Source organism: Ambystoma mexicanum, chromosome 5q (genome assembly GCF_040938575.1).
Source record: "Ambystoma mexicanum isolate Mex_15411 chromosome 5q, UKY_AmexF1_1, whole genome shotgun sequence".
NCBI lineage: Eukaryota > Metazoa > Chordata > Amphibia > Caudata > Ambystomatidae > Ambystoma > Ambystoma mexicanum.
In genome coordinates, this window is record NC_090933.1 from 921073775 (window position 1) to 921099125 (window position 25351).

A 25351-nucleotide genomic window follows, 5' to 3' on the forward strand; every position below is an offset into this window, starting at 1 on the left:
TCATTCTATTTATTAGCAGGAAACTACTACCGCATGAGATGGGATATGCAACGATAGAAAAGGAATGCTTGGCAGTGAAATGGGCAATAGACTCCCTAAAAAACTACCTCTTGGGCAGGGAGTTTACATTGGTTACTGATCATGCACCGTTGGTGTGGCTGTCGCGAAACAAAGAAACACATTCCCGAGTGTTAAGATGGTTCCTGTCATTGCAGCCATACTCCTTCCAGACTGTGCACCAACCAGGCAGGAAAATGCCACAAGTGGACTATCTATCTAGAATACATGCCCTTCACAAATGTAAGGGCTTAGGGGGGGAAATGTGATGAGTCAGAGGGAGCTAAGGTACGTCAGGGTCAATTGAATAGTGAAAGGCCATTAAATCCATGTCTTTCTAGGAAGAGTGAAATGCAGGGCTGATGTCATAAAAGGTCTTGGAGGGAGGGCCTTCCTAATGATAGACAAGAAAGCGCTCTAATGAGAGAAAGAGTGTGGTGCTTTACTTTAATACTGGACATCTGATGTGTGATTGTTTTTGGATTTGGCAGGACACGGAGAAGGGCGAAGGAGAGAGGGCCCCTTTGGAGGGAGAGACAGTTTATGAGTGGGCCTACTGATTAATCCTGTTGCCCAGAGTTAAGGCGAGGTCCGCTCCTGTTCAGCACCTCGGGAAGTTATGTTAAAGGATAAGCGTTAAGAAGTGAAGCGGAGAGAGAGCGAAGCGTTTGTATGCAAAGTTTCAAAATACAGACAACCCAAATAGCTGACTACTCGGTCGAGAGTAAGTGGCAGCCGGAGTGATCCGAAGATCGGGAGTAATACGGGTGGGCCCAGTCAAGGCTGTCGCCAAGGCAGAGCTAGAGGTGATCAAACAGCTGGGGAAGAGCGGCGAGGTGACGTGTAGTCAAACCGACACGTCTGAAGGAGGTTCTGTCATCCGAGACGCGGCTGCAGCTCTCGGATCAGCTGAGCAGAGAAGCTGTGAGCGGCTCTAGCCCCCACCGTTGCGGGGGCGGGGCTTGGTTACGAACGAACAGCCAAGCCTCCAAGAGCTACAGCTAGGAGCAGAGGGCGTCGCCTGAAACCTCTGCAGGACATAAGCTGACGGAACCTTATTTGAGGAGACGTCACACCCACCAGCGGATGAAGGTGCACCGATACGGTATGAAGAGGTGAGAAGTTCTGAGTTTGAACGAATTGAAGGGAAACGGGCTCAAAAGTTCAACATTACGGCAGTGAAGCAGATTAATGGGAAAAGGGTTACACCGCAGAGCACAGAAACTTTATGAATGGTACTTTGCCTGAAGGTTATGATACGTGGAAAGGAACATATAAGCTACCTTATCTAATAATAACTCAAAGGATATAATTGTTGGACAAGTTATTACTGGGAAAGCACGAAAGACTCTCAGAAGACAAATCTTCTCCTTGGAAGTCTAAAAGTCAACCAAGAAAGGGGAAGAGTCTTTGTACATGGGAATTGTTGGTTTAAAGGACAGTGTTGCAGTACAAAGGAAAGCCGTCGGAGAAAGTATCCTTCCAGAAAAGTTCCATTGAGATGTTGAATCGTACTGGTTTAAAGTTATATGAAAAAGAAAGAGGCTAATTAATAAAAACAGTTTAATTGAAAACGTAATGTGTTTTACTCTTCTCTAACCGCTAAATCACAAGGTGTCAAGGAAACCTTCCGGGCACATGATGATCACGAGAAATCCCTGCAACAAACTAGGGAAGGGCCGAATATCTACTCCGTTTACCATCCCAGGCGATGCTCCATAAACCAAAGATGGCACCCAAGCCGTAGGTAACGTATGGCACTGAGAACCCAAAATTGTACATTACAGCACAGATCCGAGGGACTTGAGTGCTATGATTTGGCTGCCATACACTGAGGGAATACAGTTGACTGCAGTTACACCGACGGCAACACATAGAGGTATGGCTAAACTCTGCCCCACGATCCTCGCACCCTATGGACCATAATAAGATCCAGGTAGAGAGGTTCTCACTTCTTCATTGGTAGAGCACCTGGTGTGGCCCCCTACCCCATGTCTTTTCGAGCCATTTTCATCAAACAGTAAAAAAGAGAACTGCTGGGGATTCTTCAGAGATACCCCAGGCATAGCACCTGTGCAACAGTGCCCAGGTGCGCCCCATTTGCCTGCAAGTGACATAACTACCCAAAACAGACCTAACAGGGTGCCTAGCGAGCCCTACATTAAAAGCTGGTAACTTATGGATCTGAAAACGGGATCCACTGGCGCGGGATCACGAGATGGCCAAACAAACCAAAACCCCCAAGAATAGTGACATAGCTGATAAAGGTAGAAAAACCGAAACTACTAAAGCCATGATACACATGGGCCATAATGAGGACCTCTGCCAATGGGCAACCAAGACAGATCTCCAAACCTTTTAGAGGCCATTAAGAAAATCTCACAACTGCATGGCGGAACTTGCAATAATAAAATGACAAACCTTGATGGGGAATAGATGAAGCAGAGCAACAAATTAATACATTGTAGAATCTCGCAACAGAACAAGCGTCAGAGATCACAGATCTCACTCACAGGGCTAGCAGCGATGGAACAAAAATATGATCGCCTGGATGCCAACAAGAACACTTGGAAAATCTTGGAAGGTGCAATAACATCTGACTGTAAGGGATCCCAATCACCCTACAGGACAAATATCTCACTGAATTTGTTCAAGCCCTCTTTCAGTGGCTGCTGGCCTCACATGAAAATGCAGATCTGAGACTACATAGCACTCATTAGCTTCCCTGATTACCGGTAGTCGAAAAAAAAGGTATGCCGCCAGATGTGATTACACAAGTGCATTTATTCATAACCAAAGAAAAAATAATGTGATATTCCGAACATTAAGGAAAGCAACTCCTCTACTCAGATATAGTAAGACATAGCTGCCTCTACTCTACAGAAAAGAGAGACCAGTAACACTATAGTTACAAAAGGAAAAGGTGCCATACTGCTGGTCCTTCCTTCTTCATTTTACGCAATCGGGCAAGAATGGGCTATTAGCACGACTATGGAAGCGGATGACTTTCTGAAACCAGACTCACCAGATTCTCAACCATCGGTCACTCCCCCTTTCGACTTCAATGCTGGACACACCCAGGTCATAACCGCAGCCCACTCTGTGGGCAAGAGCTATAAAATCCCACAAACCAGGCACCCCGACAAAAAGCAAATGAAAAGCACTTAAATGGATCCCGCCCTGACTGTGCAAACGGTGTCGGACAACATCCTCAGAAACTAAGAACTACCTTCTGTGAGAAACCTGAAGGTGGCTCCCTAGTCCCCCGGGTCTGTCATCTAAGTGTCCAGGACACGGCCACTGCTATTGGCTCCAGTTCCTGGGGTGGACCAGTGAGGGAGGATCACCTGGATGGTGGGTACTCGGGGGGTGGAAGTGGGACAACAACAGATGAGACGCGGTATCCCCCTTCTTTAGACACCTTTCCCCATCCTACCACATATGATATTCAAAAACACTGCCCCCTGCCCCCCTTTCCAGCATGAACACTTTCGCACACCACAGACAACGGACTAACACCTGAGCCGCTCACCTGACATGTCCCAAGGCAAGGGTCAGGCAAAGTCAGGCAATTGACTAGAACCACACACACCGACGGCCCTTTCCGTTCCCCCACAGACATAAAAGGTGGAGCACAAGAGCACAGAACAAGCAAGGTAAACCGCACGATAAGGCAGCTATTGAGGCACGGCCGTTCAAGAGGAGGAGAAAGACGGCGTGAACCGATAGGGTGACAAGGAAAGAAACGACCTTGCACTTTCCGAGTCAAGCTTGTGAGACCTCCGTGGAAGGAGGGGTAAGACCGCGAACAATAGCCCAAGTGTGTTGCAGAAGATATCAACGTACACAGAGAGTGCCTATGCAGATAAGCAGGAACGAGGGAGACTCCTGCTACCGTGGTAGCAGCTTTGACTCCAGATACAAAACAAGCCAGGCGGTTCATCACAGCCGGTGAGTAGAGGGAAAACCGATAAAGAATCCAAACTGTTTTGAATGAAAGTGGCAAAGTTCAAAGAGCTGTAAATTATTAAGGGAAGACCATCTGCAGAGGGGATAGGCACCATGTGGGAGCTCACTCAAGAGACTTTGGTTGATCCTGTGTTGAGTGAAACTGCAAATACCAGAAGGCCGTTAGAGAGCCGCAAAGACAGGTCAAAGTGGTCATACAGGGGTCGAGCCAAATCCATGTACAATCGAAAGTCTTTGACCGACAAACAATTGAAAACACAAGGGAACTGAAACCCGCATTAAGAAAGAGCAAAAGGAATTGAGAGGTGGCAAGAGTGAACCCGAAGGAGGGATGCCAAAAAAGAGGGACAAAGTCTAAAGTCCCAACAATCAGTGTGTTGGCAAAAGTGAACCCAGCAGAGGGAAGTCAACAGTTAATTGTTTAAAAAGACATTAAGATTTGTGAATGCCAAGGAAAAAAAGTATCTTTGCAAAAGCCAGAGAGAACCTGATGGAGGGAGGCAAACAGTCAAGATGGGTTTGCGCCCGGAAGAGAAAGGATCACCCAGTGTAGATTTAAAAAGGCGTTATCGAATATAAGCCAGAGTGAACCTGATGGAGGGAGGCAAACAGTCAAGAAGGGTTTGTGCTCGGAAGAGGGGGATCCAGGGGTGAAGGGATCACACAGTGTACATTTAAAAAGGCGTTATTGAGTACAAACCAGAGTGAACCCGACGGAAGGGAGGTTGATATTCAAGAGGAGTTTGTGTACATTTAAAAAGGCGTTATTGAGTATAAGCCAGAGCGAACCCGACGGAAGGGAGGTTGATATTCAAGAGGAGTCTGTGCCCGGAAGTGCTTATAAAGTGGGGAAGGGAGACCCTGACTACTGCATACCGTTATATTATTTGTGAACACTTCTTTCTTTCTTATGACTCCTATCCCACACTCTTTTATATGTGGTTGTAAGGTTTGGCAATCGTTTTCTTTTAGTATAGGCCCTTTTTGATTTGAAAAGATGCCCTATTTTTCATTTGCTGGTCATAGCTTGTTCCCAACTTAGATTTAGGTTTAGATTAGGCGTTTTTCCACCCAACGCATGGTATCAAAAAGTAAGACAGATACAAGTGATCAGAGTTCAAGGGTGTTTATCGAACTTCAACTGGGTTTGAAAAACGTCTATCTAATCATAAATCTAAAGATGGGAGTAAGCTACGACCATCAAATAATTATAATGCAGTCCTAGTGGTGTCTTGTCAAAATAAAAGGGCCAATACCAATAAACCTATTGCCAATCCGTAATTCTAAATATAAATAGTGTGGAGAACAATGTTATGCAAAAGAAAAGTGTTCAAGAAATGATATCTCAGGATATTCAAGCCTTTGGCTTCCCTTCCTCACGTTTCAGCAGGGGACAAGGCGGCACACTCGAGCTTAGCACAGTCTCTGGCTTCTCTAGCACGAGGATGCAGTTCAAGAATTCAACATCAAGGCCTTCTGTGCCGAAGTCTCTTTGCCATTCAAAGTCTCTTATTTCAGAGGGCCTGATTCAACACAACAAACATAAAAGTTCCTTTAGAATTTCACATGTACCAATTCTCAGGTGATTTTCTGTTCACCCCGGGTCCCCCTTTGCCAGGTTCAGACCCACCTTAACAGAAAACATTCACTCGGTCTTCCTCTGCTGGGCTCGGACCAAATTCACTGATTTTCCAAACTTTCTCTATTTCATCAAAATCAAAGACTGTGTGCAGGATTTTGATTGACCCGTCGCAGGACCACTTCGATTCGATTCACATTTATTCATTCTTTTTCAGTTGGTCTCCATAGGCCGGGCTCTGACCAAATGTATCTACTGTTATTACTTCTCAGCTGGATACCTTACAGTGACCTTCGACTGAGGACCCACGTGGTGCCGGTCCACTCCGTCAAAGGTATTGTTGCTTGCTTTAAAGTTCAATCCCTCATCGGCAGTTTAACTTCACTTGCGTCTCTTATCACACGCATTTTAACGTTTAACGTTTGCTTCAAAACAGACTGTCTTGTATCGCTCTCCCCAACTCATCGGATGTTTTGACTTTACTGATGCTGCTTTGTTATTTGGAGCCAAGGACGGTACCACGGCGGTTGGTCATTCTCCCAGTCTTGATTACTGATGCTAGAGGGCCCTGGGTATCTCCGCCATACAATGCAGGATTCTTCAGCATGGTTTGCTGGTCTTACGCTTTCTATTCTCACTCCTTCTCCCTCTAGCGCTGTCGATCTGCCCCCCACCTTGAGAGGCCCTTCCTCCCCCCTGTGCTAACACCCTTCCTCCCTTGCGCTGTCCCTCCTTGCCTTGCCTTTTCACTCCTCCCACTTGTGCTCTCGCTCTGCCCCTTGGGCTATTGCTCCCCTTGTATTATTGCTCTTTCTCCTTGCCCTGTTGCTTCTTTCCCCACTAGCAATGTCGATCCTCCAATCTTTGCATTGTTGACCCACCCCACCTTTGCGCTATCACTCCTCGCCCTCCCCCATTTGCGCTATCACTCATAACTTCAAATATTGCACAATGTTCCTGTGTACTGTTGCTGTCCTAGCTTTCATCTATTGAATTTTTTCTTTCTCCCTCGTGTTGCCATTTATTTCTTATTCCTCCCCCACAGTACTTCCCTCGCCCCATGCTTCTGCCCTTCATTCCCTCCCATGCTGTCATTCTTACTCCCTGTACTGTTATTTCACCTTACTTCCCTCCATGCTAAATATAAATCCAATAAACAACTACAAACGCCAAGATTACTGTCTTTGCCAATGCGTGTTAACTTTTTTCCACCAGTACACATTTTTTTTCATATCTAGCTTATTCAGGTCAGTCTTTTTACAGATGCCATTTTTCAAAGGATATCTTCACAAGCTAAACGTGTGACAGTTAAATGAACTAAAAGCGTTCCGTGCATATGAAATGGCTCTGAACTTAGGAAGCGGTATGAAAATAACTATACAACCCGAGGCATACCTTACCTGGCTTCTACAAAAACGCACAAACTGCAATGTTGCATAGTGTGCCATGGCCACATAACAGGATGTATCCTTGTAGGTTGTTGCCTCGATGAGATTCACTGAGCACTATCTTAGGGTTTTAAGTGGACCACTGCTGCCAGAAGGCTAGACTAAGCTCTAGCCTGTGCTGACTTGCTGGAGGCACTGTTTACCTTTCCCCTTCTTACCCCACATACATTGTAATTGCATATCTCAGTAAATCACATTTTATGCATCCTGGATATCAATACAAATTATTGTGAAAATAAGAAGAGCATTGTAAGATAAAATCTTCAATTTGGGAGAGACCATCCCAAGTCCTGAGCACACAACCTGCTCAGGACTTGGGACAATTATGTTATGAAGCAGTCAGTCTGCTTCATAACAGTAATTGAGCATGAAACTGTACAAGATCCATGTGGCAGGCAAAGTATTCAAGAGTGATGTGTTTCCCATGCATCTCTCTTTGTTGTTAGACTGTAGGGTATGACAAAGCTAAGGCCTTTCAACAATTGTTTGGACAACATTGTTGGAGCGATAAGATAGGCACTGCACTACGAGTATTGCAGTAGGGGTAATAGAAATTGAGCAGTTGATTTTCTACCATTTTCCTACACTGTGATATTCCAAGTTTGAAGCACAATCACTGAGAATAATTCCAGCACTTGGAGGGAGGGAGGTATTTCTTCCAGAAAATTGGAGGACTTACCAACGTTGCAATTGATGCCGGCAGTAAATCCTCCAAACCCCCCCAAGAGTCCAATGGGATTCGACAATAGAGGAATAACATTACCTCTTTACTACTCATAATACATGGTGGATTTATGGTCAAAATAAGTGGTACCGGGGGCGTGGCCTGGAGCGCCGACGATGCGGACGCTCCTCTAATGGTCTCCGCGGGACGCCCGCTGCTTCGCTGAGTTAGGGCAGCCGTAATGCTGTGCCAGACAATCTAGACACTGTCGAGGTTCCATGAGACCCAGGAGCATGGGTGGCTGCACTTTTGGGGGCAGCTGAGGCGCGGTTGCTGAGATATAGGCGATGACACCCGGCCGCCTCTCAACCCAAAATGGCAGACGGGCGCTCTGGGGACTGCAATGAGCTGAGGACAGAGTGAGCAGGGGAGGGGCATCTGCACCCGAAAGTCACCTCAGCGGGCCCCCACAGCCGCAAAATCTCCCCACACACAGCATCTATCACTGGAGGACTCCCCCCCCCCCCCCCCCCACTTTACACCCTACGGCCCGCTGAGAGAGCACCCTGCGTGGCCAACACAACACTGCCCGCGCGCACCACGGGTACTCCGGACCGGGCTACAGTGAGCCTGCATCAGACTGGGAGCAGTCAGGAGGGAGGAACCAGGGGACTCTCCCACGTGACCCGCGCAGCCCTACCCATGGCCCTGGTTGCGCTCCAGACCAGCGAGGAGGAGCCGGGGGATCCCCTCACGCAGCCCACAGAGCCCCACCTGCACCTGCGGGAGGTACGCCGGCCCGGAGATGAGGTGAGCGGAGGGGAGGGCATCCACCGCTTTGAACTTCTGCAGTGCCCCTCCACCGGCAGACCGCCATAGATAGTGGTGGATAGCCCACTAAGCAGCCCACACTAAACCCCCATTGGCGGGGGAGGCCGGGGAGGCCCTTGCCCTGCCTCCACAGCTCTCGCTCCACTCAGAGGCACATCACAACCACACCAGAGCAGGAAAACACCCGGATGCCCCCCTGCAGCACCATCCAGCCACCCAAGACTGTCTGAAGGCCTCCTGGGAGCTGCATTGTCCTGAGGGCAACGTGAGCCCTAACAAGCTGTGGGCAAGTAAGCCCAGCAGGTCCCTGGGAGGTGGGGAGAATCCCCCCCGTCGCTTGCACCCATCAAGCTCACTTCCCTTCTTCTGAAAAGCTCACTCAGCGGCAATAAAGGAGTGTAAGCCTGGAGACCAGCGATTGCCCACCCACCTGATCTATTTGAACATCTCCTGGGGCGCCCCGGCCCACCTCCTGCAAACTTCTTGCCCTCGCCCTCTCCAGGGGAGACGGTGAACTCCCCCCCCGGGTGACCCTAGCCTCTGCAATTGCACCTGGCCCCCACCGAGCTTGAGAGCGCCAGGTGCCACTGAAATTACCCCACCAACCTCCTCGGAACATAGAACCCTCTCTCTGCCCAGGGAATCAAGATGGCTAAACAATCCAAAGCCGGCAAGAATTCGGACATTGCAGTAATGCTGATATCATCTGACAGACTCAAGAAACAAGACCTTCCTGGCCCTTCCCCTCAGGAGACCCTAGAGGACAAGGGTTCACTCGCAACTAAAAGTGACATTCAGGTATTCATGGCGGACATCAAGTCCGAATTCAGATCATGTATGTCTGAACTGACCGCCAAACTGGAAAACACTGATCGAAGGGTGACAGAGGCCGAACAGAGATTGGGGGAGGTCGAGGACCAAACCCAGGACCAAGCTTCCACCCTGGCAGAGGTCCAGCGCTCAATCAGACTCCTCCAGGATAAATGTGAAATACTAGAATTCAAACAAGAAGATTTGGAAAATAGGGCCCGACGCAACAATTTACGCATCCGAGGGGTTCCAACCTCAGTCCCAGATAAAAACTTGGTGGAATATGTGGGGGATCTTTTCCAGTCTCTTCTCCCACACCTAGAAAACTCACAGCTCCTCCTAGACCATACACACAGGATGCGCCCTCGTCGCGGAGTGGAATCGGACGCTCCACCAGACGTCATTACCAGAGTACATTTCTTCAAGACAAAAGAAGCTAATTCTGTGATCAGCCGCACTCAGGATGAAATAACCTTTCAGGGCGCACCCCTCCAAATTTATCAAGATCTATCTGCCCTTACCCTCCAGAGAAGACAATCTCTCCGGAGTCTGGCTGCCTTCCTGCAAGAACAACAAATCCGCTATCAATGGCTCTTCCCCACGGCCTTGCAGTTCTCCTACAAGGGCACCCAGAGAAGGATTAGCCACCTGGAAGACGCAGAGAAAATTATGAACCCAGCCTCGCCTGGAGCTTGGTCGCCCCTGAATCCTGAGAACACTACCGACACGGATCTCCCAACGTCTCCCAAAACTCAACCAAACTCCTGGTCAAGAGTCCTGAGGTTCAGAAGAAAGAAAAAGCTTCACCAGAAGGAATCCCGTCGTTCACAGCAAGGGAAAGGATGTCTTGACGATCAAGGCAGCGGGCCTTACCCCACGGCATATGTCCACTTCCGAGGTACAATCCATCTAAGTCCTTGGAAGACCATACCTACAATTTTAGCCATGTTGGCTACAAACAGTTATTTGGCCACGTTGGCCGGGGGGGTGCCGGACCCACAAATCTCCCGTTGGAAGCCGGAGCAAAAACTTCAATGGCAGGGAAGAACACGACCACAAAACTTACGAGATGCTGGTTGATTCGTCTGCATCTCATACCCCCTCTCTGGACACAGCAACACCCTCGCCTCTCACTCCAGATCACTCTACCCCTAAGATTCCTCTCTCTGAATGTTAGGGGACTAAACTCCCCAATCAAACGCAAGTCAATATTGCAAAAACTTCAAGACGAAAATGCAGCGGTGGCCATGTTACAGGAAACACATTTATTGCCAGCCGATTTTCGGGCGCTTATGCTCCCGTCTTTTCCCGAAACAGTTCTGCGCATCTGGGAACACCAAGAAAGGGGGCACAGCTATTCTCTTTAGGAGGGGGCTGGATGCCCAGATACTTGACACAAAACTCTGTCCGGATGGTCGATTTGTTGCTTTGAAGTGCCTTCTGCTTGGACAACTATACTCCCTTGTATCAATATACACCCCGAATACAGCCCAAGCCGCTTTCTACGATGCCCTGTGCTGTACCCTCCCCTCCTTCCTCGAGGGCCAAATCATTATTGGCGGCGACTTTAACGGAGTTCCAGACCCCACAAAAGACAAATCCCACCCTCCATCACCCGGAGACTTCACTTCGGCACTGGCGCTCCTACAGCTATTCAGAATGTTGGGAGGTGGTAGACGCATGGAACGTTCTCCATCCATCAGAAAAAGACTTTTCTTTCTATTCCTACGTCCACAGAACATTCTCTAGAATAGATCTCCTCTTGGTTTCCCCCCAGATACTCTTATTCGCCAATGATGTTACCATAGGCCCAAGGATTCTGTCTGAACACGGCCCGGTGACCCTAGAAATCCGGATACAGGAACCATCCCGCCCAGTCCAACGCAGATGGACACTCTATGATCCAATCCTCAACGAAATGCCGCTCAGGGACTCGATTGCAACTACGATCAAAAACTTCTTTCAGGAAAACCCGACAGCTGACTGCTCCCCCACCAACACATGGGATGCAATGAAAGTGGTCATACGTGGGGAACTGATAGCTCATGGGCGTAGCTTTCCATAAGGCTAGGCGACAGACCCGCATGAACCTCGAAGACAACCTCCGGAAAGCGGAGCAAACCCATAAAGAAAAAGGATGGTCCCCGAGAACTCAATGTGCCATTCGCACGGCACAGAAAAGGATCAAAGCCCACTACGCCGAACATACTGCACACCAACTGACAAAAGCCAAGCAATTCTATTATGCCAAAAACAACAAAGCAAACAAATTACTGGTAGCCAAACTGGCCAAGGCGAAACGAAACAACATGATCATTGGACTGCAGGATGCGCAAGGCAGAACGCAATATGCAGAGCAGGACAAGCAGCGCCTGACAGCGGAGCATCTGGCGCAGGTAATAACCGCCCTGCCACGGGACATGGACGAACAAAGAGAATACCTATGAAAAGCAGCACTCCCCCACATCCCGGATTCAACCCGAGACCTCCTGGACGCTCCAATCTCCATTGAGGAGGTAGATAAAGCCATAAAATCGCTTAAATCCCGGGCCCCTGGCCCTGATGGCTACACAACCAAGTTTTACAAGGTCTTAAAGCCCCAGCTACTCGCCCCACTGGTACAGCTATTTAATTCCTTCAAAGACACTGGCATCATAACCCCCTCCATGCAAGAGTCAATCACAGTCCTTTTACCTAAACCTGTCAGGGATCCGAGAAGTCCAGCCTCATACAGACCTATCGCTCTTCTCAACATTGACGCCAATATTTATTCCAAGATTCTAGCAACACGCTTATCTCACATCCTCCCAGACATAATCCAACCTGACCAGAGCGGCTTTCTGAAGAACCGATCTACAGCCGACAACATCCGCAGAGCCCTGAACCTGGTGGACCTGGCTTCCCGAGACTCACAGGGGATTGTGCTCATGGCACTAGATGCAACCAAAGGATTGACAAGGTGGATTGGACATTCATGAGGCTCACCCTGGAGACGTTCGGATTTGCGCCGGAATTTCGCACCATGGTCCTGGCCAATAATAAATCGCCCAAAACCCTACTCAGAATCAATGGCAACCTCTCGGCCCCCATTACCCTGTCCCCGCTTCTATTTGTATTGATCATTGAGCCCTTCGCCCAACGGATTAGGCTGAATCACCTAGTCAAGGGTCTCCAAGTGGGCTCCTTGCACCATAAACTGGCCCTCTACGCGGACAATGTCCTGCTGACCATCACAAACCCCCACTATGGAAGGGTCACAGGGTTTACTATTAACTTAACAAGTCGGCAGCGCTGGGGATATGGATATCGTCAAGGGAGCGAGAAGATCTAATCCCAATGTGCCCGATACAATGGAAGGCGAAGGCTATCGGTTACCTGGGGGTCCCCGTGATTTACCCGCGCACCGGCCCTAAGGCCAAACTGTTGTACCAATGTTTGCTGGCAGGCAGAATAGTAGTGACCCGCACATGGAAATCTGTAGAGGGCCCACTCCTGCCCCTTTGGTGGGTGAAGCTATGGGATGTACTAATTGGGTTGCCCCACAGGAGGAGTGGGACCTTGAAAAATGTGACGAACGTAAGGAGGGTGGGGGAGTGGAGAAACATACTCGTATTGTAATGCATACTAAATGTTGATAATAAGTGCACCTGTTATTTTTTCTGCCTTGTTAAAAAATAAACATATTAAAAAAAATAAAAAAAAACAAGGGGTACCAACGGTAAACAAGTTTGACAGAATTAAAATACGTAAATGCCCAACTAAGATAAGCAGGCAGTTGACAGGTGGTATCTGCCAGGAAGTTTAGGCTGCTTGAGGCAGACCCTTTTCAGGACAGAGGAAAAACTGATCTTGATATCTGAAAAACATGGCACACTGGTTTGCCCGGTAGCCAGAAGTTGTACTGTAATATATGCAACAACACTTCTGTTCGATTAAGAAATGTTTGTGTTTTTCTCCTTTCCTCTGCCACCCCCCTACCCTCCATCTGCCATCACTCTACGTTTTTCACCGCAGGACACTGTAGGAGAATGATCACGGCAATATTATTAAAAATTGTTGAATTGTAATCGGAGGCCTGTTCTTCCTTCATCGCTCACTGGAAGTATGGCGTTAAACACCTTCCCACGAAGGCCTAGTATACACGTGTTTGGAGTCTCATGGAATCAGCTTCCATTAATTTTAGATTTAAACATTGTAACGCACAGTATCAATCATGACAACAGCCAGGTGTCCCACTCACAACAAGTTATTGGCATGTTTTGAGGTATTGGTTCTTAGACTAATCATAACACCCATTTACAATAAAGTAATCCTGTATCCCAGCCCACTGCTGGAGCTTTGCCTTCCTATTGCTAAATTACCAAAGCAATTTGCACAATGAATCTACAATATAATCCTTGTGAAAAAGTACATTGCCTTATGCAAGATTTCTGTGCTTAATGGACTGGAAAAGGACCTATTATTATATGATGACGTAGAGTAAATGGTTATGATCAAAACAAAGACCAAATATGAAACGGCAAAATTACAGATTGTAAGCAGCATATACAGCAGGATCGATATGTACCTAAAGCACCCAAGCCATAGATAACTTATGGCACTGAGAGCCCGACATTGTACATTACAGCACAGATCCGAGGGACGTGAGAGTGCTACGATTCGGCTGCCATACACTGAGGGAACACAGTTGACTGCAGTAGCACATGTACTGACGGCAACACATAGAGGTATGGCTAAACTCTGCCCCACAATCCTCCCGCTCTCCTCGCACCCTAGGGCACCATAATAGGATCCAGGTACAGAGGTTCTCACTTCTTCATTGGTAGCGCACCTGGTGTGGCCCCCTACCCAATGTCTTTACGAGCTATTTTCATCAAACAGGAGAAAGGAGAACTGCTAGGGATTCTTCGGAGATACCCCAGGCAGAGCACCCGTGCAACAGCGCCCAGGTGCGCCCCATTTGCCTGCAAGTGACATAACTACCCAAAACAGAACTAACAGGGTGCCTAACGAGCCCTACATTAAAAGCTGGTAACTTATGCAACTGAAAACAGGATCCACTGGCGCGGGATCACGAGATGGCCAAACAAACCAAAACCCCCAAGAATAGTGACATAGCTGAAAAGGTAGAAAAACCAAAACTACTAAAGCCATGATACACATGGGCCCTTAATGAGGACCTCTGCCAATGGGAAACCAAGACCGATCTCCAAACTTTTTAGAGGCCATTAAGAAAGAATCTCACAACTGCATGGCGGAACTTGCAATAAAAAATGACAAATCTTGATGGGGAATAGATGAAACAGAGCAAAAAATGTATACATTGTAGAATCTCGCAACAGAACAAGCGTCAGAGATCACAGATCTCACTCACAGGCTAGCAGCGATGGAACAAAAATATGATTGCCTGGATGCCAACAAGAACACTTGGAAAATCGTGCCAGGTGCAAGAACATCAGACTGAAAGGAATCCCAATCACCCTGCAGGACAAAAATCTCACTGAATTCGTTCAAGCCCAGTGGCTGCTGGCCTCACATGAAAATGCATATCTGAGACTACACAGCACTTATTAGCTTCTGCGATTACCGGTAGCCGAAAAGGGTATGCCGCCGGCTTTGATAACACAAGTGCATTTATTCATAACCAAACAAAAAATAATGCGATATTCCAAACATTGAGGTCAGCAACTCGTCGACTCAGATATATCAATACCTAGCCGCCTCTACACTAAAAAAAAAAGAGCCCTTAGACCAGTAACGCTATAGTTACAATAGGAAAACGTGCCTTAATGCTGCTCCTTCCTTCTTCATTTTATGCAATCGGGCAAGAATGGGCTATTAGGACCCCTATGGAAGCGGGCGACTTTCTGAAATCAGACTCTCCAGATTCTCACCCATCTGTCACTCCCCCTCTCGACTTCAATGCTGGACACACCCAGGCCAAAACCACAGCCCACTCTGTGGGCAAGAGCTGTAAAATCCCACAAACTAGGCACCCCAACAAAATGCAAATGAAAAGCACTTCAATTGATGCCGCCCTGACTGTGCAAATGGGGTCGGACAACGTCCTCGGAAACTAAGAACTAACTTCTGTGAGAAACCTGAAGGTCTCTCCCTGACTAGTCCCCAGGGGTCTGTCATCCAAGTGGCCAGGACACGGCCACTGCTATTGGCTCCAGTTCCTGGGGTGGACCAGTGAGGGAGGATCACATGGATGGGGGTCCTCAGGGAGTGGAAGTGGGACACTGACAGATGAGACGCGGTATCCCCCTTCTTTTGACACCTTTCCCCCATCCTACCACATAGGATATTCAAAAACACTGCCCCCCTCCCTTTCCGACATGAATACTTTCGCACAGCACAGACAACGGACTAACACCCGAGCCGTTCATCTGACATGTCCTAATGCAAGGGTCAGGCAAAGTCAGGCAATTGACTAGAACCACACACACCGACTGCCTTTTCCTTTCCCCCACAGGTATAAAAGGTGGAGCACAAGAGCAGAGAACAAGCAAGGCAGACCGCACAACGAGACAGCTATTGAGGCATGGCAGTTCAAGAGGAGGAAAAAGACGGCGTGAACCGATAGGGTGACAAGGAGAGAAGCAACCTTGCTCTTTCCGAGTCAAGCTCTTGAGACCTCCGTGGAAGGAGGGGTAAGACCGCGAACAATAGCCCAACTGTGTTGCAGCAGATATCAATGTACACATAGGGTGCCTACGCTGATAAGCAGGAATGAGGGAGACTCCTGCTACCGTGGTACCAGCCTTAACTCCAGATACAAAAAAACCCAGGCGGTTCATAACAGCTAGTGAGTAGAGGGAAAAACCGATAAAGGAACCAAACTGTGTTCAATGAAAGTGGCAAAGTTCAAAGAACTGTAAATTATTAAGGGAAGACCAGCTGCAGAGGGGATAGGCACCATATGGGTGCTCACTCAAGAGTCTTTGGTTGATCCTGTGTTGAGTGAAACTGCAAATACCAGAAGGCCGCAGGAGCACCTCGAAGACAGTTCAAAGTGGTCATACAGGGGTCGAGCCAAATCCATGTACACTCGAATGTCTTTGACCGACAAACCATTGAAAACACAAAGTAAGAGAAACCCGCATTAAGAAAGAGCAAAAGGAATTGAGAGTTGGCAAGAGTAAAGCTGTAGGAGGGATGCCAATACAGAGGGACGAAGTCAAAAGTTCCAAGAAACAGTGTGTTGACAAAAGTGAACCCAGCAGAGGGAAGTCAACAGTTAATTGTTTAAAAAGACATTAAGATTCGTGAATGCCAAGGAGAAAGTATCTTTGCAAAAGACAGAGTGAACCTGATGGAGGGAGGCAAACAGTCAAGAGGAGTTTGCGCTCGGAAGAGGGGGTACCAGGGGTGAACGGATCACCCACTGTACATTTAAAAAGGCGTTATTGAGTATAAGCCGGAGTGAAACTGATGGGAGGGAGGTTGATATTCAAGAGGTGTCTGTGCCCAAAGTGCTTATAACGTGGGGAAGGGAGACCCCGACTACTGTATCCCTTTATATTATTTGTGAACACTTCTTTCTTTCTTATGACTCCTATCCCACACTCTTTTGTATGTAGTTGTAAGGTTTGGAAATCGTTTTCTTTTAGTATAGGCCCTTTTTGATTTGACAAGACGCCACAATGACTACCTTATTTTTCATTTGATGGTCATAGCTTGTTCCCATGTTAGATTTAGGTTTAGATTAGCCGTTTTTCCACCCAACCTATCCAGTTTAATAAACACCCTTGAACTGTGGCCACTTGTGTCTGTCTCTTCTTGATACCATGCCTTCCTTACACTTCCATGCCATGCACGTTTACAAAAAGGGTTTTAATACTTGGCACCTTGGGCAAGTCTGGGAGGGGAAGCCTTTCTGTGACAACAGGCCATTAAATATTCAGGAACAAGGGAAACCTCATCCTCAGAAAAGGATGAACACTGCGTCTCTCCTGACAGAGTCACCACATTCCCTTAACAGCCTTCTCCCTCCGATGTGATCCTCCATCCTAATTCCACCCCCAGCGTTAGGATCAGGTAGCAGCTGGCTTTCCCTGGCCTGGCCATATTGGAGGAGACTTAAGGCTGGGATTCTGGAAAGACAGACATAAGTGATCAGAGTTCAAGGGTGTTTATCGAACCTCAACTGGGTTTGAAAAACTTCTATCTAATCCTAAATCTAAAGATGGGAGCAAGCTACGACCATCAAATAATAATAACGTAGTCCTAGTGGTTTCTTGTCAAAATAAAAGAGCCTATACTAATAAACCTATTGCCAATCAGTACTTCTAAATATAATAGTGTTGGAAACAATGTTATGCAAAATAAGTGTTCAAGAAATGATATGTCTAGATATTGAAGCCGTTGGCTTCCCTTCCCTACGTTTTCAGCAAGGGACAAGGCGGCACACTCGAGTTTAGCACAGTCTCTGGCTTCACTAACACCAGGATGCAGTTCAAGAATTCAACATCATGGCCTTCTGTGCCAAAGTCTCTTTGCCATTCAAAGTCTCTTATATCAGAGGGCCTGATTCAACACAACAAATATCAAAGTTCCTTTAGAATTTCACATGTACCAATTCTCAGGTGATTTTCTGTTCACCATGGGTCCCCCTTTCCAGGCTCAGACCCACCTTAACAGAAAACATTCACTCGGTCTCCCTCTACTGGGCTTGGACCAAATTCACATATTTTCCAAACTTTCTTTATTTCATCAAAATCAAAGACTTTTGACTGTGCGCAGGATTTTGATTGACCCGTTGCAGGACCACTCCGATTCACATTTATTCATTCTTTTTCAATTGGTCTCCCTACGCCGGGCTCGGACCAAATGTATCTACTGTTATTACTTCTCAGCTGGATACCTTACAGAGACCTTCGACTAAGGACCCATGTGGTGCCGGTCCACACCATCAAAGGTATTGTAGCTTGCTTTAAAGTTCAATCACTCATCAGCAGTTTAACTTCACTCGCGTCTCTTATCACAAGCATTTCAACAATGTTCGGTTCAAAACAGACAGTCTTGTATCGCTCTCCCCAACTCACCGGCTGTTTTGACTTCACTGATGCTGCTTTGTTATTTGGAGTCAAGGACGGTACCATGGCGGTTGGTCATTCTCCCAGTCTTGATTACTGATGCGGGAGGGCCCCGGGTATCTCTGACACACAATGCAGGATTCTGCAGCATGGTTTCCTGGTTTTACGCTTTCTATTCTTACTCCTTCTCCCTCTAGCGCTGTCGATCTGCCCCCTACCTTGAGATGCCCTTCCTCCCCCCTGTGCTAACACGCTTGCTCCCTTGCGCTGTCCCTCCTTGCCTTGCCTTGCCTTGCCACTCCTCCCACTTGTGCTCTCGCTCTGCCCCTTGGGCTATTACTTCCCTCCATGCTAAATATAAAATCCAATAAACAACTACAAACGCCAAGATTACTGGCTTTACCAATGCGTGTTAACTTTTTTCCACAAGTACAACATTTTTTTGATATCTAGCTTATTCAAAGGATATCTTCACAAGCTAAAGGTGTGACAGTTAAATTAACTAAAAGCGTTCCATGCATATCAAAAGGCTCTGAATTTAGGAAGCGGTATGAAAATAACTGTACAACCCGAGGCATACCTTACCTGGCTTCTACAAAAACACACAAACTGCAATGTTGCAGGGTGTGCCGTAGCCACATAACAGGATGTATCCTTGTAGGTTGTTGCCTCGATGAGATTCACTGAGCACGGTTTTAGGGTTTTAAGCAGACCAATCCTGGCAGAAGGCTAGACTAAGCTCTAGTCTGTGTTGACCTGCTGTTGGCACTGTTCACCTTTTCCCTTCTTACCCCACATACATTGTAATTGCATATCTCAGTAAATCACATTTTATGCATCCTGGATATCAATATAAATTCTTGTGAAAATAAGAAGAGCATTGTAAGATAAAATCTTCAATTTGGGAGAGACCATCCCAAGTCTTGAGCACACAACCAAGTGAGTTTGGAGTCAGTCTGCTTCATAACAGCAATTGAGTATGTAACTGTACAAGATCCATGTGGCAGGCAAAGTATTCAAGTTTGATGTGTTTCCCATACATTTCTCTTTGTTGTTAGACTGTAGGGTATGACAAAGCTAAGGCCTTTCAACAATTCTTTGGACAACATTGTTGGAGCGATAAGACACTGCATGATGAGTATTGCAGTAAGGGTAAAAGAAATTGAGCAGTTGATTTTCTTCCATTTTCCTACTCTGTGATATTCCAAGTTTGGAGCACAATCAGTGAGAATATGTCCAGCACTTGGAGGGAGGTATTTCTTCCAGAAAATTGGAGGACTTACCAACGTTGCAATTGATGCCGGCAGTAAATCCTCCAAACCCCCAAGAGTACAATGGGATTCCACGATAGGGGAATAACATTACCTCTTTACTACTCATAATACATGGTGGATTTATGGTCAGAACAAGTGGTACCAACGGTAAACAAGTTTAACAGAATTATAATACGTAAATGCCCAACTAAGATAAGCAGGCAGTTGATAGGTGGCATCTGCCAGTAAGTTTAGGCTGCTTGAGACAGAGCCTTTTCCGGACATAGAGGGAAAACTGATCTTGATATTGGAAAAACATGGCATACTGATTGGTTGCCCAGTAGCAAGAAGTGGTACTGTAATATATGCAACAACACTTCTCTTTGATTGAGAAATGTTTGTGTTTTTCTCCTTTCCTCTACCACCCCCCTATCCTACATCGACCATCACTCTATGTTTTTCGCCGCAGGACATTGTAGGGGAATGATCACAGCAATATTATTAAAAATGAATGGTTGATTTCTAATTGGAGGCCTGTCATTCCTTAATCGCTCACTGGGAGTATGGCGTTAAACACCTTCCCACGAAGGCCTAGTATACAAGTGTTTGGAGTCTCACGGAAGCAGCTTCCATTAATTTTAGATTTAAACATTGTAAGGCACAGTATCTATCATGGCAACAGCCAGGTGTCCCACTCACAACAAGTTATTGTCATGTTTTGAGGTATTGGGTTCCTAGACTAATTATAACACCCATTTACAATAAAGTAATCCTGTGTCCCAGCCCACTGCTGGAGCTTTGCCTTCCTATTGCTAAATTACCAAAGCAATTTGCACAATGAATCTACAATATAATAATCCTTGTGAAAAACTACATTGCCTTGTGCAAGATTTCTGTGCTTAATGGACCGAAAAAGGACCTTCTGTTATATGATAAAGTAAACGATTATGATCAAAACAAAGACCAAATTCTGCAGAATTGCAGAATGTAAGCAGCATATACAGCAGGATCGATATGTTTTCTCCTGTGTGGTTCTAGTATAAAACACTTGTAATTTGTACTCAGTTGGATATTTTTAATTAACTATTTGTATTGTTGATTTTTGAATTTACAGCTTTTTTTAATGCTCAAGATTTGTGTGTGTTGGCGTGGCTTACTCTTCACTGTATGACAAATGGGATGCTGAAATGCTGCATAATATATGTCTGGTGTAAAATAAAGATTAATAATTACACATTAAAAAAATCCAAGAATAATAAACTGGAGAGTATTTGGCAATGGAAGGAAAAAGAGCAAAGCACAGCCTGCCTGAAGGTACTTCTTGGTGGTGTTATTCCATGCAGTGCAGCTGTTACCTCTCCAACAGTGGCAAACAGCTTCTTCATAAGGGTGTCATCTTCATCCTCTTCTGCGTGAGATGCACATCGTTCCTTTGTAACAAGCCACGGTTGATATCTTGGATCTATAAGCAATGCTGTGCCTGCATTACTTAATTTAACCTGCGACATCAGCTTGGCGAGCCTGTGGTGAAAACATTTGGGGAAAGGGGAATTTAGACTTTCACTCTTTGCTGTTGGTTTTTATTTATTACCAACATTTAAAATACATTCTCTATGGTCTGAGTAAACACACAATGTGCATTTGTTTCCATTCATGATCCATCCTGGGGACTAAAAATCATAGAACAATATTCAAGTCCATTCACCAGAAAGAGAACGACACTTGGTAACAATGGATAGTTTTCGATATTCTTCTTGTATGGAGAAGTAAATGGGGGACTCAATATGCACAATAGACCGCTAGAGCAGGGCCTAAAGCATCATTCACTTTACTTGCTTCCTCCTAAAAATCTACTGAAATGGCCATCAAGATGGAACAGGCATGTTGGAAAAAAGATTGCATATACATTTACTCAATTTGCCTTTGTTGTATTTCTTATTGCATTTTTTAGGGCACTAGCTTCTTGATTTCTAGTTGACTTTTTCGTTTGCCTTCAAGTTTATTGATGACATGAAAATGATTTTTGAATGTTATGTCTAGGACAAAATTATAACCATGATATATAATGATAACGTCTATGGTAACCATCCACAAACGACACAACTCAAGTCAATTATAAGTTAATGTTTGCAATTTAGCCTTATTTATAACATTCAATAATTACACATGGATTTCAGTCACACTGTGATCACCTCCGCAGAGCTGAGACCATGCACATTTCTTCCTAGTTCAAATATGAACAAGCACTGGCAAAGCCATCTGTGTAGGCTTTTCCCGGGCACTGCTATAATGCTACCTGGCCATAAGATGGTAAAAGATGGCAAATGGTCTGTGTACCTGGATATTTGATGAAAGGGCCATGCAAATGCCCAAACCAAAACCGTTTGCTTTACCGATGCTTGTTTTTAGCAGACAATTTGAGAAACAGGCTTTAGGACACACATATTCCAGCACCAAAGAAGTCAGCCAATCCTGCCCAAAATCAGCAACCTGCGCACACACAGTTTTTCTCCCACAGATTGGGATTTTACTTAGTTCAATTAAGCGTTTAATTATTATTTAAGAAAACTGAATTCACTGTTTCCACCTCTTGCATGCATGAGATGCAATCAAATGTTTGACCTTCAAATACACACAATCTGCACAATACATACATTAACCCACTGTAGGCGCATAGTATTTATAATGAGGACAACTGAACTACAAGTCACAGAATGCAAAGAGAGTTTGGGTGAAAATACAGAATTGGTTGGCCAGTTTGCAACTTTAATGGTCACGTATCAAGTATTTCCTCTACAATATTATGGTGGTTTAGCATTTTGGCAAACTAAATGTGCCTACCTATTTAGATCTCTGAAAACCTTGACAAAGAAACAGAGACATCCGTTTGTGCTTCATGCTCAAAATTCGCAGTAACCTTTTAATACGAGCTCTACAAACATGCAGTAAGTACACATATTTAGCCAGAAGCTATAAATACTCAAAATGAATGTGGTTTCACAAGCAGTTAACACTGATGTTCTTAAATTGCTGCTTGCATCCTCGACTGAATCCTGGGAGTATATATTTTTGCGAACTGAAAAACAGAATTCTCAAAGGAAGGGGGAAAAGAGACATTCTATACAAATATATAATTGCACAGTATCCATCAAACAAACACCAGTGACTGGCACTTAACGCCAAGCGCCAGTTTAGATTCCGCAGAAGAGGAAAAGTGTAAACACTGTAACAAAAGAATACGTGTAATAAAGCAATGAACTGTAGGACAGCAATGGACATGCCAGATTCTCTTTTTGAAGTCAAACCCGCAACCTGAGCACTCTTTGACGAAGCATTGTGCTAATAGTGAAACCCAAAAAACAAAATATGTGATTAAGTATAGACTGTTTACCAACCAGAAAGAAACTCTTATTTTCTTACTTTAACGAGTTAAGGTGAGAGAACAAATGAGGCAGAGATTTGAGGAAGAAGAATGTGCATGGCCACTTAAAAAGGCTAAAGAATAAATCTAAAGACCAGGTTACATGGGTGAAAAAAACAACAGTGTTCCCTGTTGCACAATGGAAAGGGTTTATGGTGTGTTAATAACAGAAAGAACAGAACAAACTTATAGAACCAGTCACAGTTCCTAATTCATGTGAAGTAAATGTATGGATAGTACTGTATTATCAAAACAAAAACAACGGGCCTATGTTTGGTCAATGGCTGGGCTTGACATGCTGAGAGTAGGTGCATATTTATTATGGGAACAACTAAAGTATAAGTCCCAGAATGCAAAGGGGGTGTCGGATGAAAAATAAGGGCTGGCTCAAGAGTGCCCACTTTGCAGCTTTGATCGTCATGTAGAAAATATTTCTTCTCTACACAAGTAGGTAGTTTGGTGGTGTGGCAAAGTAAGACGTATCTTCCTAATAACATGAAAAAAACAGTGAAATATGGACGTGTATCATGCTTCAAGCAAGCACAAAACCTTTAACAGCTGGAAATCTACATGCATACAACAATCCGATGAATACAGCCATAAGATGATGACTAATATAAATGTGGATGAAGACCATTTGACAAGAGTTAAGGGTGCAGGGAAGTCATTAAAAAAAAGTTACGCAATTTTGCGTTATTTCTGGGATAAGAAAAAAATTGCCCACGTTTGAGTTGTTTCTTCTGGACTAGCCAGATCCAAACTGTAGTCACAATACACTGTCCAAGTAGGTCCTTCATTATTTTAGATATCTGGGAATGAACGTGCCGGACTGAAGATAAGAATATTTAGATATTTGAAAAAATGGGAACAATTGGCTGAGCTGATGGTCATGGTTAGGAAATGGGTCAGACTCCCAGTCCCTATGAGGGGCACGGTTCCCCTTGCTAAGATTTAAATGTGGGCAACTTTCTACATCTCTGCCAGTGTTATATGTGTACTTCCAAAATATATGTTTTCCTATTATGGAGCTAGTATCATGGGATTGGTGTATGGACCAGGAAGATTCCAAGTACAATGATGACAGGCCTCAAAATTTCCATACACGATTAGCGAGGAAGGATTTGATTGAGGCGAGTAAGCAATTGTGTGCAAGTGGAGATAGGGCCTGTTTTGTACCACTGGTTGCTTGTTATATATACTTGTTATGCAGAAGCTCCCGGTAGACCTCGCTCTTGCATGGGTCTTCATGTCCCACACTCACAAATACACTAAGGAGAGACCCCAGAGAAATATGTACAAGGCTGTCCCTGGTACCTATATTATCAACAACAAAACACCCTGTGTGTACAGAGTGAAAAACTGCAAAGTCAGTAATACATTAATTTAATAATTGCCATGTATAAAGGTACAAAGGAATATCAAAACATGAATTCATCATATGAAATTATTTTCTAGTATATGGACCCCATCTGTGCTACATAAAACCAATGTGGACAACAATTGTGAAAACGATAAAAAAAATTACAAAATCACAACTCACTACCAAACTACACTCACCCTCAAACATTAATTTATAAAGTGCCTTGTGCAATCTTGCATACATTTTTAAGATTTCATCTACTTCCATAATCGAAACAGGACTGCCTTGGTGACACAATGTACTTACTATTCTTACCAAGAGAGATCTTGACACTGTTATCCAAAATTATAAAAATAAGCAAATAGTGAACAATTCCAATATTCAAGCTTATGTCACCCACCACCTTGAATGCACTTCTTAGTGTCATGCTCAATAATATGTGCTCTAAAGAATGCACAACTTGCTTACTTGTTTGCTTGATCTCAGGGCTATCTTGAGAGTAAAAGCTCAGCTTTATCTACAGTACGCTGTGGTAAATCACTTCTGCAGCTTCATCTCGTGCTGAAACGGGGACGGAAATATAATGTCTTATATATTCCAATGGTAACTCAATGCTGTGCATACAGGAAAACTGTAAAATGCTCATCCTGGGGTTGCCTCTGATGTGATCTTTTTAGCAGTTAATCCAAATACACAGTCTTGATTTCGCACATTTGGAAAGGACGTCTTAAGTATCTGTGCATGATAAACTGATGGAAACTGTTAGTAGTACTCTCTCAGTCTTTCATCTGAACTACACATTATCAAAAGCACATTCAACACCAGTCCTCTCCTCACTGTGTGCATGGTTAAGATTACCCGATCTGGTCTTGCATTGCCATTACTCTGACTCGCTCGAGTCCGCTTATCTTCCAGTGC

General features: G+C 45.3%; 1 protein-coding gene across 1 annotated transcript in view; it reads right to left on the reverse strand.

The window, feature by feature from the left end:
• Nucleotides 1-25351, reverse strand: part of RGS22 (regulator of G protein signaling 22) — a 1706064-nt gene that overhangs the window by 1383488 nt on the left and 297225 nt on the right. Inside the window, exon 6 of the mRNA XM_069621432.1 lies at nt 21008-21173. Within this exon, the coding sequence (XP_069477533.1) occupies nt 21008-21173 (166 nt within the window). The remainder of the gene's footprint in view (nt 1-21007; nt 21174-25351) is intronic.